This window comes from Rhinatrema bivittatum, chromosome 5, assembly GCF_901001135.1.
Source record: "Rhinatrema bivittatum chromosome 5, aRhiBiv1.1, whole genome shotgun sequence".
In the NCBI taxonomy this organism is placed as follows: domain Eukaryota; kingdom Metazoa; phylum Chordata; class Amphibia; order Gymnophiona; family Rhinatrematidae; genus Rhinatrema; species Rhinatrema bivittatum.
In genome coordinates, this window is record NC_042619.1 from 93,219,230 (window position 1) to 93,236,633 (window position 17,404).

General features: G+C 41.5%; 2 protein-coding genes across 12 annotated transcripts in view; one reads left to right on the forward strand and one right to left on the reverse strand.

The window, feature by feature from the left end:
* The window catches only part of LNX2 (ligand of numb-protein X 2), a 172,325-nt gene extending 166,073 nt beyond the window's left edge, over window positions 1-6,252 (reverse strand). For 2 of the 8 annotated variants that reach the window (XM_029602588.1, XM_029602590.1), the window contains exon 1: window positions 5,725-5,908. The gene's annotated coding sequence lies outside the window, so the exon portion shown is untranslated. Of the gene's footprint in view, window positions 1-3,362; window positions 3,461-5,724; window positions 5,913-6,234 lie in introns of those variants that run through there. The other 6 variants (XM_029602593.1, XM_029602594.1, XM_029602589.1 and 3 more) reach the window with 5 other exon arrangements.
* Window positions 5,982-17,404, forward strand: part of POLR1D (RNA polymerase I and III subunit D) — a 49,240-nt gene continuing 37,817 nt past the window's right edge. The window contains exons 1-2 of one of the 4 annotated variants that reach the window (XM_029602600.1): window positions 5,982-6,583; window positions 6,810-7,014. In XM_029602600.1, coding sequence (XP_029458460.1) covers window positions 6,989-7,014 — 26 coding nt within the window. In that variant the 5' untranslated portion in view covers window positions 5,982-6,583; window positions 6,810-6,988. Of the gene's footprint in view, window positions 6,584-6,809; window positions 7,015-16,078; window positions 16,894-17,404 lie in introns of those variants that run through there. The other 3 variants (XM_029602601.1, XM_029602599.1, XM_029602602.1) reach the window with 3 other exon arrangements.

Below are 17,404 nucleotides of genomic sequence, written 5' to 3' on the forward strand. Positions count from 1 at the left end.
AGGGGAATGTGGTAATACAGAGGCAGATAAAACTAGGTCAAAGGAAGAAGAGTTACGTGTAGTATCAGTAGAAAATAGTCTTAGCAACAAAAAAGAAAAACATGAAATTCTCTAGATCATTCTCTAAAAAAAATCCACCTAACAGAACTCATCTAAACAATGTCAATAATAAAATCATGCATGAAAATATAAAATAATGGCTCATTTCAAAATCAAAGCAAAAGCACTTAGAGGACACTAAACAGCAAAAGCAACAAATTGCTATTTATATATTGTTAAATCTAGTACGTAAATCAAAATATGAACATTAACCATTCTTTTTGTAGGGCTGGTTCAGTGGCTGTACTGCTATGCAAAGGGTCCCCAAGTAAGGCAGGGATGCTGTGGAGGCAGTATTCACAGTACTGGGTATTGTGATCATCAATAAGGGCTAAAACATTGCCTTAACCAGCATACAGACTAATGATATCATGCAAAACTATGCCCATTTCATCTTAAATTACAACATAAGTGTATGACATCTGGATTCTTTTACTGGCCTGACTACCAGCCAAAACTGCAAAATTGAGGTCTTGAATGCATTCACTTAATTAACTTTATTAAAACTCCCAGGCACTACTGGAAAGAGCCCTGGTAATTGCCTCTCGGCCTTAGAATTGTTGCTCCAATAATAAGATTAGGAAGAGTGAGAGAAAGGGTTTATTGAAATAAGGGAAAAATCCCCAGGTAGTGGTGAATGAAGCCTGGTTTCAACTAAGCTGGAGGAAACAGGAGAAAGTAAGAACTACCAGGCTCCAAAAACCCAAACACTCATTTTGCACAAGAATTGAAACATTTCAAGCAGCATTACAAAGTGATAATGGAAAAATTTATGACCGTATGCCTTACTGCACAAAACTGAGAATTAAATCAGTATATCCAAATGTCACAAGATCAATAGCAAATGTAAAAATTGATTTTATATACATATATACACACACACACACACACACACACATGCTTAGTTGCTCAGGATGGCATATGTCCATTCCCATGTTGTTTCTCTAGTGGCCACCAGGGGGTGCTCACTGCCACCCAAGGGGCACTCTCTACAAAGCTCCACAGCCTCAAATAGCTTGGCCCTGGAAAACAGCAATGCAGTCCGATGGAAGCAGGGATCTGACAGCCATCAGTGGCAGAGGTGATGGGGTCAAGTTGGAGAATGTTGGAATGTAGCAAGGGCAAACATCCTCCAGTGAATTTCATTAGGTGTCAGCTAATTTGTTATATACTTAAATACTTTTCTGTTTTTAAATTAGTGTCTAATAACTGATGTGGCACTGCTTTACATGTGTTCACACTGTTTCTCTTTTTATGGGGGTGGAGTCAGAAGCGCTATGTTTTTCTTCCCCCCCCTAGGGTCTCCCTGAAGTCAGTAATCCAAACTTGGCCTGTCTGACAGAAGGGAAGACACAACAAGTGAAAGCAAAAAAGGGGAACAGATGAGAGAAAAGCTGAAGGTGGAATGGGGGAGCAAAGAAAGGAAAGGGGAGAGGCACTGCATAGATCTAGTAGCGTTATAAAAATGATAAGTAATAGCAGGCTATGGCTAAAGGAGAGAGTAATTAGCAGGGAACAGTTCACTATAGTTTTCACTTATCAAATCATAGACTATGCCAGCATACAGACCAATGATATTATGCAAAATTATGACCATTTCATCTTAAATTATGATGTAACTACGTGAAACCTGCATTCACAGCATGATTGGAGGATTCTTGAAGTGGTCTGATTACAAGCCAAAACTGCAAAATTGAGGACTAGAATGTGTTCATTTAATTAACTTTATTAAAACTGCCAGGCACTTTGTGTACCAGAGTAAATTTCTGACTAGAAACTGTGCTCTTAGAAACTCTTCGCACATGCTTTTATCAAATTTAGATAGTGTTTGGGTAACATGCCCAATACAGATTTCATGTAAAGGCATGAGTCAAAAGGCCAAGCTCAATGTGTGAGCTGCAATAGCAATAAGAGGAAAATACAAGTTGTAGGCAGATAATCATTTGACCCACTTGCCTCTGTCTACAGCCATCTTCTTCTCTTACTTTTATTGCTGCCTTCTGTCTCAGTTCTGTCACTGTATTAATTACTATCATCTCTGCAGGTATTTTATTCCAGGCAACCATCACCTTCTCAATAAAGAAATAATTCTTCAGAGCATACTTCCTTTCAGTTTATCATAATCCCACTTCCCCCAGATACTCCTTGTGACCTTGGGCAAGTCACTATCTCCCGTTCCTTAAGGTTATTAGACTGTATGTTCTCTGAAGCTGGGAACTGCATATGAATTACTAATAATGCTGTAAGCTACCTGGAGCGTCATTTGGTAAAGCTAGGTTAAAAAAGAAAAAATTTTGGATTTTTATTCCCCTTCCATGAGTTTTTTTTCCTCTAGAGAATGCTCCCTTCTTGTCCTTTCTTCAAGTCTGCCAGATAGGTAAATGTTTCTATTATATCTCCATATTTCCTTTTTCTTCTACGGTACATTCTTTGTTTCTTGAGCTGCTTTATGTAATATTGTAGGCCAGCTCTGAATTGCTTCCATCTGCCTCCAGAACTAAACCCAGTACTGTAAGTGGTGTTTTGGACAAGAATAAAATGACCTTTGGGCCCTGTCAGTTTTTCCCCATTGCATTCTCATATTGACAAACAACTTTCAGATCACCCATCAATTAAACAGGATTCCAATTAGTCCATCAAGTTAAAATCCATTTGAAACTACCCTTATTGGGCAATTATTTATTTCTGGTGATCCAAAGGAAGGTAAACAAAGTTGCTGGCATAACACTAATCACACACTAGAAATAAAAATCTATTTTTAATAAAGAAAAAAATTCACAGGTGTTGTTTCTAAAGGACTACGGAGCCTTATAATAAGGGCTAGAAATGTTTTTACAAAGATGAAGACAAGGAGAATCCTGAATTTCATCCATGAAAAGATTCCTTCAGACTATATTGACACAGCTAACCCCTGATAGAAGAGCCAATGATCCTCTTTTCACCTAAGGGAAAGAACTCATCAAGACAGAACAGATTTTCATAAAAGAAAACAGAAATGATTAGATCTACAGGGGATTTTTCCTATTATATAGAAATGCGATACAGCATATATAAAAAATGAAGGCTACTGCTGTACAAATGTTTGGCTCTGAAGAGTGCCTAGAAAAACATATGGGGCAAGAATGTAACTGGAAACATTTGTGCATCCAGAGTAGAATTGGCAATGGCAACCTGCAGCTCACAAGTCACATGAATGCACGGATATGTGCAACTCTTTAAGCTATGGATTACCTTTCACATCATCACTAATGGAAAACACGAACGTGTGCTAGCAGCAGCATATCCTTTTCAACACATTGTCACCACCATATTGAGTGTGAGGCAAACAGACACAAGCTGCCAATGCCCTGTCTGAGGATAGCTGAAAGGAGATAGTGAAGCTTTGTTATTCGGTGTATACGTTACTATATATTTGTATATTCTATTGTTTGGATGCTCATTATTTGATGTACATATTAATATATTTCATTGCTATATTGTAAGCCACCCTGGGTCTTAAAAAAAAAAAAAAAAGAGGAGGGCACATATATGGAAACGGAAAATGCCAAAGAAACCCAGCAGAAGAAGCCATATGAAAAACTGTTTTTAGGTGAACTATATGCATGTTAAGAATGTAAGATTTGCCATGCTGGGTCAGACCAACGGACCATCAAGCCCAATAGTCTGTTTCCAACAGTGGCCAATCCAGGTCACAAGTACCTGACTGGATACCAAAAGGTCAACAGATTCTATACTGCTTATCTCAGGGATAGGCAGTGCATTTTTCCAAGTCCACCTTAATAATGGTTTATGGACTTTTCCTCCAAGAACTTGCCCCAACATTTTTAAACCCAGCCACACTAACAGCTTTCACCACAACCCCCGGCAACGAATTCCAGAGCTTAATTATGTGTTGAGTGAAAACATGTTATACTGGAAAAACAGAAAGAATAATATAGAATAGAAGAGACAACTATTGTATCATGATTAAAGATAGACCTTCATTTATATTTCATTTTTTTGTAATATTGATATTTCTGTGGCTACATTGTCTCTCTTGGTTCATTTGAGTTGACCAGAGTGAGACATAAGGCATCAAATAATCCATTTCATCTATGGGTCTGTGTATAAACATCTATCTGGAAAATTCACCCCCTGAGCTAGTTTTAGGTAAAACCAGTGGGAATGTGTAGTATTTTTGGAGTGTACTGGCAAGCTGGGGAAACAGGGGTAGGGGTTTATGAACCTGGGAGGAAAGTAAAAGTTAGTACAGATAATACTAAAAACTGTAGGTTGCAAGTTGTCTTGTGAGAATGTCTCCCTGCTTGACATAATTATTAAAGATCAATGGATTTGATAACACCCTTTGTTCTACCTGAGAATTGGTAGCTCTCTAATTGTCCTTCCCCTGTCCTGTCTCTGGGAAGGGGTTAGCGGTATTTTGAAAATACTTGAGCCTCACCTAGCCATCCAGGATATATGTGCACTCCTAAAGATTATTAAGGTTAGTAGGATAGGGAGGGGTCCATACATTTACTATTGACTCTCCTGAGTATAACTTTGGTAACTATTTTGTAAATCTGCAGTATTATAAATACACCAAGTTAGGTTTAAGATTGAAAAAAACAATTTCCCTTTATCTGTGTCTACTTGTATGCTCTGTAAATGCCTTTTATGAATTATATCTATAATTATAAACTGTAGAAAACAGCCCCCTTAGATAATAAACTCTTTGGAGCAGGGACTTGTTTCACTGTAATTTGTTGATGGGAAGCAGTCTAGTGTAGGGTGTTATATAAATACCAAAATAATTTTGTCTTTACGGTTTCAACCAGTGGTTTGGCTTGGGTGTGACCTCTAACAGCAGGCTGCATTTTTTCCTCCATTGTTTATTTACCTATTTATGAAAACATAACGCGGCTCTCGGCAAGCTTTTATGTATGGGGGGGAGGGGTAATTACAGAATTGGCTTTCTTCTCTTGACAGATTGTGTGCTTCTACGCTTTGGTTAGAAGATGAAAGAACTGTCCCTATTCTTTGGCTCAGGCTCTTGAGGAGAACCCCAGCTCTTGCGCTGCCGTAGGAGCGCGCACCAGCAGCCCAGGGATCTTCCTACGCAGGGTGACTGTACATCGCACAGTTGCTCCTCGAGTCCTGGCTCTCTCGCCCCCTCGGTTAGGGGGGCACTCGCACGGCTGAGTCATTTCATCACTACACCCACATTTTGGCACCCGCGGCTCTGTGTGCGAACGGCAGCACCTCCGCCTCGGAGCTCGCAGAAAAAAGCAACGCCACTTGAGCCAGCGACCATCTCATTCCCCCCCAACCCCCAACCAACCGAGAGCTGCCTATCTAACGCACAAAGCCGGGAAGTGAGATCCCCAGCGGTGTAGGAGAGAGGCTAAGGTTCTTTCCACTTTCCTTATGCACCCAGTCAGTTATTTAATCCCCAGGTGAGACACAATCACCACCGGGGTTCACTGCAGTAAATACACGCGGTCCTCCTGCCCCAGCGTTCTCAAGCTGACACCGCCCGCCTGGCTGAAGCTGAAGACCGTTATACGCGGCGGGGGCGCCTATAAAGCTCAGGTGACAGCCCGTGTCATACAAGCAGACCACGCCGGACACACGCAGGAAGATACTCACCCCGGGAAGGGGAGGGGACGGATAAATGGAAACCGGACCCTCACCAGCTCCTCAACCTCCTCTTCTTCCTCCTCCAGCAACCCACAGCCAAACTCCGTTCCACCGTTTCGCTACGAACCAGCGGTTACTACGGGCAACCTCCCACCCCCACAGTGCTGCCAGCAGAGCAGACTGGCACACCCCCGCACCAATCCGGGCCCGGGAGGGGAGGGGTGGGGTGGAGAGAGAGTGAAGGCAGGAAGTGACGTCATTTCCTCACTGCTGCTTTTGTGGGAGCCTCGGTAGGCCTCCTGCAATTTGCTTGAACTGTAGAGCAGAGGTTGATTAGGCTAGGTGCCAAGTCAGGGACGTTCCTGAGCAAGGGGAGAGCCCCTAGACCGAGGTTGTTTTACTGTCCTTTCGTAATAGGAACCATACAGCTGATCCGTGGCACCTGCGGGAACTCTCCTCTTAATCTGGCAGAAAGCGAGTAACACACTAAGCAGCTGGCAGCATTCGTAGGCTACTTACTATTAAAAGTGTGAAACAATTCGAAACCGTGAGCCCGCACACCCTCAGAGTGACTGGAGTGCGGTGAGTGGAGGTGTGTGTATGCATAAGATACAGATCTAGAAAAGGTAGTGCAGGGGCAAAAATGTCCGACTCTCGAATGCCAGCGAGATTATCACCCTATTAGGTCACATAAATGTGGACAGGTTGCAGAAATCTAGTACATAAATTTGCCATACGGGGCCACACCAAAGGTCCATTAAGCCCAGTACCCTGTTTCCAATAGTGGTCAATCCAGGTCACAAGAAATGCACTGTTTGTGAGGATATTGGAAAAGTATCGGCTGACCCTTTAACTCTGTCAAATTCTAGTAAGTGACAGTACAGTAAAGCATCTAACCTACTCTCCAGCCCGCTTTAAGCGGTCGGAAACTGTTCTAACGAGCTCATCGTCGCCTCACCCCAACCCGTTTCTCTGTGAAACGGAAGTGCTGGCGGCTGTATCCTATAATTTTGTTGTAATTTATTGCTATTTTGTAAATGTGTTTCCCTATTTTAATTTTAATCATTTTATGCAAAATTGTCCTACCAATAAAGTTATCTGACTAGGGATCTGGCATTTCCTTGAAGTCGGTGAGGGAGGCAGGCGGTGCCGTGGCCAGCCTGCTGCCGGGACAGGAAGTCTGGCGGGGTCCTGCAGAGCGTAGCGACCGGTGGAGCCCGTTAGTCTGTTTTAGCGGGATTTGGATTCGGCCTTTTACCGTCGAGCTTGAATTATGGACGATGAGGAGGCACTGGAGCGGTAAGTATAGGGTTCGGGTGGAGACGGGTTCCCTTCTGCCATATAAATACGTCTTTGACCTTAGCAGCTCTGAGTCATGTTTTGGATGAGAGGGGACTCACTTAAACTGTCAGTTTCGCTGTGTCCTCTTCCTCCCTTTTCTGAGTATTTATTTGGCCATTTTCAGGGCATGAGACTAATGTAGATCCATCGTTGTTATAATATAACATATTTACAGTATGGTGGTGAATCTACGGTGATAAAATGCATTTAGAAAGAAAATATACTTGGTAGTCTGGGAGTCATTTAATTGTTTGAAGGCTGGATAAAGAGAGATGTTCTGAGCTCACTGAAATTCAGTAACTCTAGCCTTTATAACACCATGAAGCGACGTCATTCTTTATATTTTGTCTTTTAATTTGTAGTTAAACGTTTAATTTTGTTTTGGCTACCAGTAGTCCCTTTGTACATATCTGAATATTCTCATTCTGCCACTCGCCAAAATACTATGTTGGAGAACCAAATGATAAAGAACTATTCATATGATCTATTCTTATAACCTTGTAATACATATACAGTCTTATTTTGAGCAACTTTCAAAATAATGCACTGTAAAAGAGTTTCCCAGTGGTACTCCTGCAGTCACCCCAGTGCTGACCATCAGGCTTAGGGAAAACTGAAACTTTCCAATAGAAATAACATTTCTGAATCCTTAAAGTAAATTATGGAGTCTAACTTGCATGTGATGCCCAACAAAAATAAACTAGCAAAAGCAACCATGTCTGTTAATAAATCAATTGCTTCCTAAAGGGACCTTAGGTTTGAAAGCTTATATCTTTAAACATTTGTTAGCCTTGTAATATTGTCATATCTCTACCCAGCTTCTTTATTTGTTTTGTTTTGACCTAAAGATATCATTTTGGTTTGTGGTTGCTTGCAAGCTTGTTTTTAACTGTTCTATAGATATTGTGTTATGTGCTTCAATTAATAGATAGCATCTTAGCTATCCCAGTCAAATGAAAGTCAGTTAGAAATACAGTAAACAGGCCTGGAAAAATCCCTGAACCAAGTCACCTAGGTGACTAAAATTTGACTCCTAGTGCTTAACATTCAGAAAAGAAACAAACATAGAAATCTTAAGTAAAAAATGTCTAAATAAAAAAAGAGCAAGATAAAAATGTTGGAATAAAATTAAAAAAGAAGAAAAAGGAAGGAATTTCCCTATCTCCTAAAAATATATATTTTTCTAAAGTTTACTAAATATATTTCCACGATTATAATATTTCACATCTCAGCTTTTATTCTGAGCTTTATTAGTCATATCTGTAGAGGTTGTCTTTGGCTGTATTTTTCCAAGTAAAATGTATTCTTACATGTCTAAATTCATAATAAAAGCTGGAATGGCTTAAACTGCTATGCAGTGAAAGTCAAAAAAGAAGTGTTTTTGTTTTGGTTACATGCACCAAACCAGATGCTTACCCTGAATTTTTCACCCCCTGCTGAGCTTTGCAAAAGTGTTCATCTGTGGTAAAATTCCACCAAAATTAGGATCTAGAACTTACCAGCAGTTTAGTTAGAGAAAAAATAACTACTTATTTTATGTTTGGAATTTTTTGTTATTTGTTACTTTTATCTGCACTGGGTGTATCCCCTATCCTAGCATGCTCTTGGTGTCTGGCTATGCTTGTTAACTGCCAGTGTTTGACTGGCTACATTGAAATTTTACCCAAATATAGTTTAATTATTTGTCTTATATTTTCCAATAGAACAATTATACAGTATATCACTTTGCCTCTCATTATTACAGGAGGTCAAGAGCCTTCTTATAGCAATGATTAGTTACAATGCTTTCCAGTTAATTGCAGTAACAAAATGCACCACTTTTTTTTTTTATATGCTGCAGGAGTGTGACAAGAATGTACCTTGGCCATCTTAACCACCTGAATATCCAAGATTTTCCTTAAGTTCCAAGAAATGGTAGCTAAGGTTTGCAGCATAGTGAACACCCAGTTTATAACAACATAAGAGAGGCCATAATAGGTCCATTGAGCCCAGTGTCCAATCCAGATCACTGGGGAAAAAGTATCCAGTAGATCCAAATGGACAGATCTGTTCCCTCTTGTTCACACAGTTCTCAGGTTGCATCCCTAAGCATACCTCATTAATAATTGTTAATGGACCTGTCCTTCAGAAGCTTGTCCAAACCTTTTTAAAACTTTGCTTTATTATTGGCATTGGCCACATCCACCATCAACAAACTCCACATTTTAATTAGGTATTGACTGAAAAAAAAACTTTAAACGTGTGTTTAAATCTGTTATCAGCTAGTTTGGAGTGTCCTGTAGTCCATACAAACAATTACAACTTTGAAAATGGCAAGCTTGCCTAATATTGCATTGATATCCATTCATTGTTACTGATGAATTTTGTGAAACAGTTTTTAGAAAAGTAACATTTTCCAAAGAAGAATAAAGCATGAGAATTTTCTTTTTTTGAAAATTTTCTACCCCACCTCTCTGGTGCCACATAAGATCCATTAGCTTTGCAACAGGCAGACAAGTTACTAAGAGATCCTCTTGGCCCAGCCACTGAGCTATCTATATTCTTAATAATCAAATAAATAATAGTAGTAGCAGTACTAGTCCTATTCCCCTGGGCATATATACCCTTGAGGATTCATCCTTGATTCAAGATGATAACACATTGCCTGGAAGACAGGTCCCAGCTGGAGGATCATTTCCTGCCATACTATGTTGCTGATGCTTTCCTTTCTGGTCACCTTACGCCTGCAAAGCAGCGCATGGGTTGCCAAAGCGGAGGTAGGACTGCTTTACTATGTCCTTGAAGACCTTCTCTCTCTCTGCCTTAGCATCTCCAGGTCTCCTGCTTTAGCTCCTAGAGATTATACTCATTCTCTGACAGAAGCTGTTTGCACTGGTTGCACGCACAGGCCTCTTCCCAATAGGTAGATATTGCACAGAGTCCCCACATGTCCAAATGATGGCTCTACTACTTGACTGACTTCAAAAGGAAAATATCCATAGTTTCATATTCTGTGCAGTAGCAGATGGTTAAAAATCTTTTTTTATACAATTAAGCTGAGCAGGTATGAACTGGAAGTTTCAAAGTATTCACACACATGAATAATACACAGTGAATTTTTGTACAATAATTGCAGAACATATGTGGATTCTGCAGTTATTGCAAAACTCAGTTTGCCTGGTAACAAAAACTGGTAAACAATTACTTTGGTTACCAGTTTTGTAACATGTAAGATTTAAAGCTCTAGTCTTGGTTTTTAAATCTTTAAGAATTGATTATCCAGTTTAACAAGTATGTTTGTCCTGTTTGTTACACTCCTCTAACCAACATCTTCTGGAGATCCTGACAGTAAAGGAAGCCTGATTACAAGAGACTAGAAATCATGCACTTTTAGTTATAGGGCCTAAACTCTGAAATGACTTATCCAAAGAATTGCACCCACTTCATGATTTTAAATCTTTTAGGAAAATGCTCAAAGCCATATTATTTAGAGAAGCTTTTAATTGATTAAGAATGTTATGAGATGTATGGAAAGGAATACGAGTGAGGTTATCAAATTTGCAGATGATACAAAATTATTCAGAGTAGTTAAATCACAAGCGAATTGTGATAAATTGCAGGAGGACCTTGCGAGACTGGATGATTGGGCATTCAAATGGCAGATGAAATTTAATGTGGACAAGTGCAAGGTGATACATATAGGGAAAAATAACCCATGCTGTAGTTACATGATATTAGGTTCCATATTAGGAGTTACCACCCAGGAAAGAGATCTAGGTGTCATAGTGGATAACACATTGAAATCATCGGTTCAGTGTGCTGCGGCATTCAAAAAAGCAAACAGAATGTTAGGAATTATTAGGAAGGGAATGGTGAATAAAACGGAAAATGTCATAATGCCTCTGTATCGCTCGTGGTAAGATCGCACCTTGAATTCTGTGTACAATTCTGGTCACTGCATCTCAAAAAAGATATAGCTGCACTGGAGAAGGTACAGAGAAGGGCGACCAAAATGATAAAGGGGATGAGGAAAGGCTAAAGAGGTGAGGGCTGTTCAGCTTGGAGAAGAAACTGCTGAGGGGGATATGATAGAGATTTATTTTATTTATTTAAAAGAATTTATATACCACTTTATAAAATTTGTTTTTGTCAAAGTGGTTTACATTGGAAAGAGTAATAAAATAAAAAAGAATAAAATAAAATTATAGAAAAAGGTAATAAATAAAATTAAAAGTACATAAAATTAATTAATAGCTGGAATAAATTCTAGCTAGAAATAAACAAATATTTACTAAAGTAAATAAAAGTAAAACTGTTGCCGTGGAACTTGCTATTAATATGGAAGGGAGGGGGGAAGGAGAGGAAGGTAGAAAAGTGACAAAGTAAGACCGAAACTAGGGAACAAAATGGGAAAAAAAAGGGGGGGGGGGGGAATGAAATGAAAAAGAATGATAGTGGCTGTAAATGAGGTGGTGGAGAAGACTTTATGTTTGTTCTGGAGTAAGTGTTTTAAATGCTAATTGAAAAAGATGGGTTTTAAGTGATTTTTTGAAATGGGAAGAATTTGAAATTAAACGAAGAGGATTGGGAAGGGAATTCCATAAAATGGGTCCAGCTACCGAGAAAGATCTTTAAAATCATGAGAGCTCTAGAATGGGTAAAGGTGAATTGATTATTTACTCTTTCGGATAATAGGAGGACTAGGGGGCACTTCATGAAGTTAGCAAGTAGCACATTTAAAACTAATTGGAGAAAATTCTTTTTCACTCAAAGCACAATTAAGCTCTGGAAATTTTTGCCAGAGGATGTGGTTAGTGTAGCTTGGTTAAATAAAGGTTTGGATAAGTTCTTGGAGAAGAAGTCCATTACCTGCTATTAAGTAGACTTAGAAAATAGCCACTGCTATTACTAGCAACAGTAACATGGATCAGACTCCCTGGTCGATCCAGGGCTGCTGCCATTGGAACAAGGACAGCCCTGGTCTTGTGGGGATTGGGGTTGGGAATAAACCCTTTTCCCTTTGAAACCCTGGTATGTGGTAGCCCCAGTGGTTGCACAGTCCTTCAGAACCAGGGACATCTGAATCCCCTAGGAACATCTTTTGCCCTCTAGTGGCAGCAGCCAAGAGGCCTAGGGTAGGCTCAGAACCTCCCCCTACAGGACATTCAAGCACTTATGTTTCTAAGGTAGCTTCATGGTCTGGGGTGGACTCTCCCCAGTGTTTTCCAGAAGATTCACAGGAAGAAGAATTCTCCGAGGACAATGCCACTATAATCCACTTATTCTGGAAAGAGGATCTGACGGCCCTTATTCCTAGCATGATTGATGCATTGGGGATGTTAAATGCTTTACTAAAGAATCGGTTGAGGGGAATCCTTTTCTCCAGGGCAATAGAAAGCACCCAAGCTTATGTTTATTATGGAATGGAATGTCCCTGAATTAAAAGGGGGAAGAACTCGGAGTAAGATTTACCCCCAGCCACTGGAGGAAAAGAACAGCCTCCTAAAAATCCCTTGCATCGATTCACTGGTTGCTGCAGTCACACAGACGATGACCATTCCCGTAGAAGGGATGTCTGTGCTAAATAATCACCAAGATAGAAAAATAGAGGCAACTCTTAAACAATTCTTTACAACAAATGCAATGGCCCTGCAGGCCTCCATTTGTGGGGGCTATGTGGCCTGAGCTGCCCTTTGGAACCTGCACCTCCCAGAAATAACCCATCTGGAATCAGTCATAGCATTTTGTGGCTAATATGTATAACCTAATAAGAATGTCCTCTAGGGCTCTGGCCTCAGGAGTAGGGATCAGAAGGCTTCTATAGCTGTACAGTTGGGCAGTAGACTCAGCATCAGAGCTGCATCTTTGTAAATTACCTTTTTTGAAGAGGACCTAGAAAAATTGTTGAAGGCCCTAAGGGAATCAAAACTCCAGAGACTTCCTGAGGATAGGACTAGCACAGAGGCACAGAGTTTCAGGACTCACTGCTTCTAAGATTTGTACAGATATAAAATTGCAAAGTGGCTCTCTTTGAATGCTCAAAGTAAGGGCTAGTCCTTTCAGGTGAAGGCAGAGCTACTTGCAGCTACAGATGGCAACTATTCAGTGCAATGATTCCCAGTGGGTGTCCATAGAGGAAGAGTCCACTAGGAAGGTGCCTGCTGAGGTATTACACAGTGGACCCAAATCACTTCAGACCAATGGTTCCTGGACATTTTGCAAAGGGGATATGTCCCAGAGTGCACAAAAATTGTCCCAGAGGTCTTTGTAATCTTTCCATGTGCCTCCCCTCTCAAAAGAGAGGCGGTCAAGGGGACATTAATGAAATTGCAGCACCTACAAGCAATTATACTAGTGTCATGGCACTTAATTTATTTCATTTATTTTATTTATTTTATTTATTTAAAATTTTTATATACCGGCATTCATGATACAATCACATCATGCCGGTTTACATAGAACAGGGGTATACAAAGAACAAATGAGTAACCTATTAGTGAGGAGGAAGCAGTTACAAATAACAAGGTACTAGAACTGGGAGTAGAGAAGAAAGGGAGAGGGTAACATTAGATAAAGATATTTACATTAAATTAACATTTTTACAATGGGAGGTAGTTCAACAGGCTGCAAGGGTTAATCAGTGTCCGGGAATGCTTTTTTGAACAGCCAGGTCTTAAGTCTTTTCCTGAAGATTGGGAGGCTGGGTTCTTGTCTGAGGTCTGGTGGGATGGAGTTCCATAAAAGGGGGCCGGCTGTTGAGAAGGCCCGATCTCTTAGAGTGATGTGTTTAGTAGTTTTGGCTGGGGGTACTTGGAGGGATCCTCTGAGTGCGTCTCTGGTTGGTCTGGAGGAGTTATACTTTTGGAAAGGGATTTGTAAGTCGAGTGGGGAGTGTTGATGAATGGTTTTATGTATCATGGATCCTTCTGTCCAGTGTTGGACCTCAAAGGGGTCAACAAGTATTCACACGTACCCCATTTTTGAATGGAGACTCTTGATCTGTGATAGCATCAGTTAGACCAAGAGAATATCCATCATTCCTGGACCTAGCAGAGGCTTACTTCCCCATTTCCTTCCGGCAGCCTCACAGAACCTATTGAGGTTCTGCGTGATGGGTGAGCATTTTCAGTTTCAAGCTTTGTCCCTTGGTCTGGCAACAGCCCCCAGGGCCTTTACTGAAGTCATGGTGATAGTGGCGGTAGCCCTATCAAGTGTAGGGCATTATGCTACATCTATATTTGGATGATTGGCACATTAGAGCCAGGTTGGCTCAGGAGGGCAGACAAGATTCCGAAAAAGTGCTGCACCTCCTTCATCAGTTAGGCTGGGTGGTAAACTTCTCAAAGAGCAGTCTAGACTTGTCACAAACACAGGAGTTTCTAGGAGCCCACTTCGATACAGAACAGGGATAAGTGTTCCTGGCTTCTACCAGAATGTCCAAACTAATAGGCCAGATGTTAATGTTTCAAGTGCAGGAAGCTCCCAGAGCGTGGAATTACCTCCATCTTCTAGGTCTTATGGCATCATTGCTGGACCCGGTTCTATGGACCAGAGCCCATGTGCAGACTCTGCTTGCACAATGCTCACCTCCCCTCCCAGGACTGCCAGAGCCAGCTCCCGATCCCTGTGGGATCAACAGCAGCCTGGATTGGTGGGCACAACTTGTAAATCTCCAGAAGAAAATAGCCCTGGAACACCCCCCCCCCCCCAACTGAGTGGTGGTCACAATGGATGCCAGCCTGAGGTGGTAGGATGCCCATTGCCAAGTACAGCTGGCCTAAGGACACAGGGCAGGACAGGAAGTAACTTATTCAATAAACAGGTTGGAAACGAGCCATCAGGGTGGTGGTGTGGCACTTCCGTCCCCCAGTAAGAGGAAAGGCAGTTAGGGTTCAGTCAGGCAATGCCACAGCTGTAGCTTATATCAAGGGCACACTCATAGCCTCTTGTTAGCACAGGAGACAGAGATGCCCGAGTGGGCAGAGAAGCATCTTTTCCAGCTCTTGGCTGCCTACATAGCAGAAAAGAAGAACCTGCAAGCTGACTACCTCAGCAGGAACAGGTGGGACCTGGAGAATAGACACTGGGGCCAGAGGCTTTTCAAAGAATATTAAGCCACTGGGGGGCCCCCCCCATGTGTGGACCTAATGGTGGCACATGCTAACACCAAGGCCAATGTATTTTCAGCTGCAGGGTGGAGCTGGTACCTAGGGGAGTAGATGCATCCTTATGTCCATGGCCAAGGCTCAGCCCAGTGTCTTCCCACCATAGCCACTAATAGGCAGGACAACAAAGAAGGTGGAACACCATCCATTCTTGGTCATTCTAGTAGCCCCAGATTGGCCAAAGAGCCTCTGGTATGTGGGCTTGGTGAGTCTGCTGAATGGAGCCCCTCTGGCTCTACCAAGGAGTGGGGTCTTTTCTGCAAGATCCAGTACTGATGGAAGATCCATCTGCATTCTCTCATATGGCTTATCCTATGAGAGGGCGCACCTGCGTAAGAGGATTCTCTGCCTCTGTGTTCTCAAGTATGTTGAAAGTGCAGAAGTTTTCTACCTCTCTGATTTAAGTCAGGGTTTGGCAAGAGTTCGATCTGCTTGGTACCAAAGTTTTCATTCTCCTTAGAGAAGAGGCGGCTGAGGGGGGATATGATAGAGGTGTTTAAAATCATGAGAGGTCTAGAATGGGTAAATGTGAATCGGTTATTTACTCTTTCAGATAGTAGACTAGAGGGCACTCCATGAAGTTAGCATGTGGCACATTTAAAACTAATCGGAGAAAGTTCTTTTTCACTCAGCGCACAATTAAACTCTGGAATTTGTTGCCAGAGGATGTGGTTAGTGCAGTTAGTGTAGCTGTGTTTAAAAAAAGGATTGGATAAGTTCTTGGGGGAGAAGTCCATTACCTGCTATTAAGTTGACTTAGAAAATAGCCACTGCTATTACTAGCATCAGTAACATGGAATAGACTTAGGTTTTGGGTACTTGCCAGGTTCTTATGGTCTGAATTGGCCACTGTTGGAAACAGGATGCTGGGCTTGATGGACCCTTGGTCTGACCCAGTATGGCATGTTCTTATATTAGATTTCCTACAAGTGGGTCTGGACATAGGTCTGGTCTCAGGTCCTTGAAGATCCAAGTTGCAGCCATTGCATGTTTTAGGGGCCAAATTAAAGATACATCAGTAGCAGCACACTCAGATATAGGATTTTTTCTTAAAGGGGTAAAACACATCAGGCTACCGTTCCACCCAGTGGGACCTCATTCTGGTGCTAAGAGCTTTAGTCAAACCGCCCTTCAAGCCACTAAAGCAAATATATATTAAGAACTTGTCACTGAATGCTTCTTCCTTGTGTAAATCTGCTCAGCCAGGTGCATCTCAGAACTGCAGGCCCTATCTTGCAGGAATCCTTAATTAGTATTTTCGCAGGATTCGATCACCTTTTGGCCAGTTCCATCATTCCTATCCAAGGTGATCTCTGCATTTCTTATAAATTAGGTGGTATCCCTTCCAACCTTCAGTAGTGGGAACTGTCAGGGGAAGAACAGGAGTCTACACCTATTAGACATACATCGGATTTTGCTGAGATATATGAAAGTGACAAATGCCTTTAGGAAAACGATAGGCTATTTGTCTTGTTTGGCGGTGCCTTGAAGAGGGAGGCAGCCTCTAAGGCTACCATAGCCAGGTGAATTAGGGAAACAATTGCATCAACTTACTTACTATCAAGTAAACAGACCCAGGCAGTGCTCCGGGCTCATTCTTCAAGGGCACAAGCATCATCTTGGGCAGAGGCAGACACTGACTCCCTGGAGGAAATTTGTAAGGCAGCTGCCTGGTCATCCTTGCATTCTTTTGGTAAGCATTACAGGTTGGACAAGGCAAAGGCAGATGCTGCCTTTGGGGCAGGAATTACCAAGGCAGCCCTATCTTCCTCCCATCCCAGCAAGGATTAGCTTTTGTAATTCCCATACATGACAACTGGTCTAGAAGGAAAAAAAAAGAAAGTTAAATTATTCTTGCCTGATGATTTTCTTTCCTTGAGTCTTTTTAGATTAGTTCAGAACTTACCCAGGAATACAGGGTTAGGAAGGATCATTTACGAGACACATTTCCTATATCCCTAAAAGTGCCTGGTATTTTGATACTTGTACCTTTTGCTCACTCGGAGCAGACTTGTGGGCCCTATGATATTTTTATTTACAGTAAGGGGGGAATTGGTCACAGTGCTATGTCAATTAGTTACTGGATTGGATCCAGATCATACCTCTCTTATAGCCCAGAGTGAAGTCATAAAAGAAGTCTGTCTTCTGACTTCATCAGCTGTTTAGAAGGGAAATCCAGTATGTAATGATTGGTCTAGCAGGGT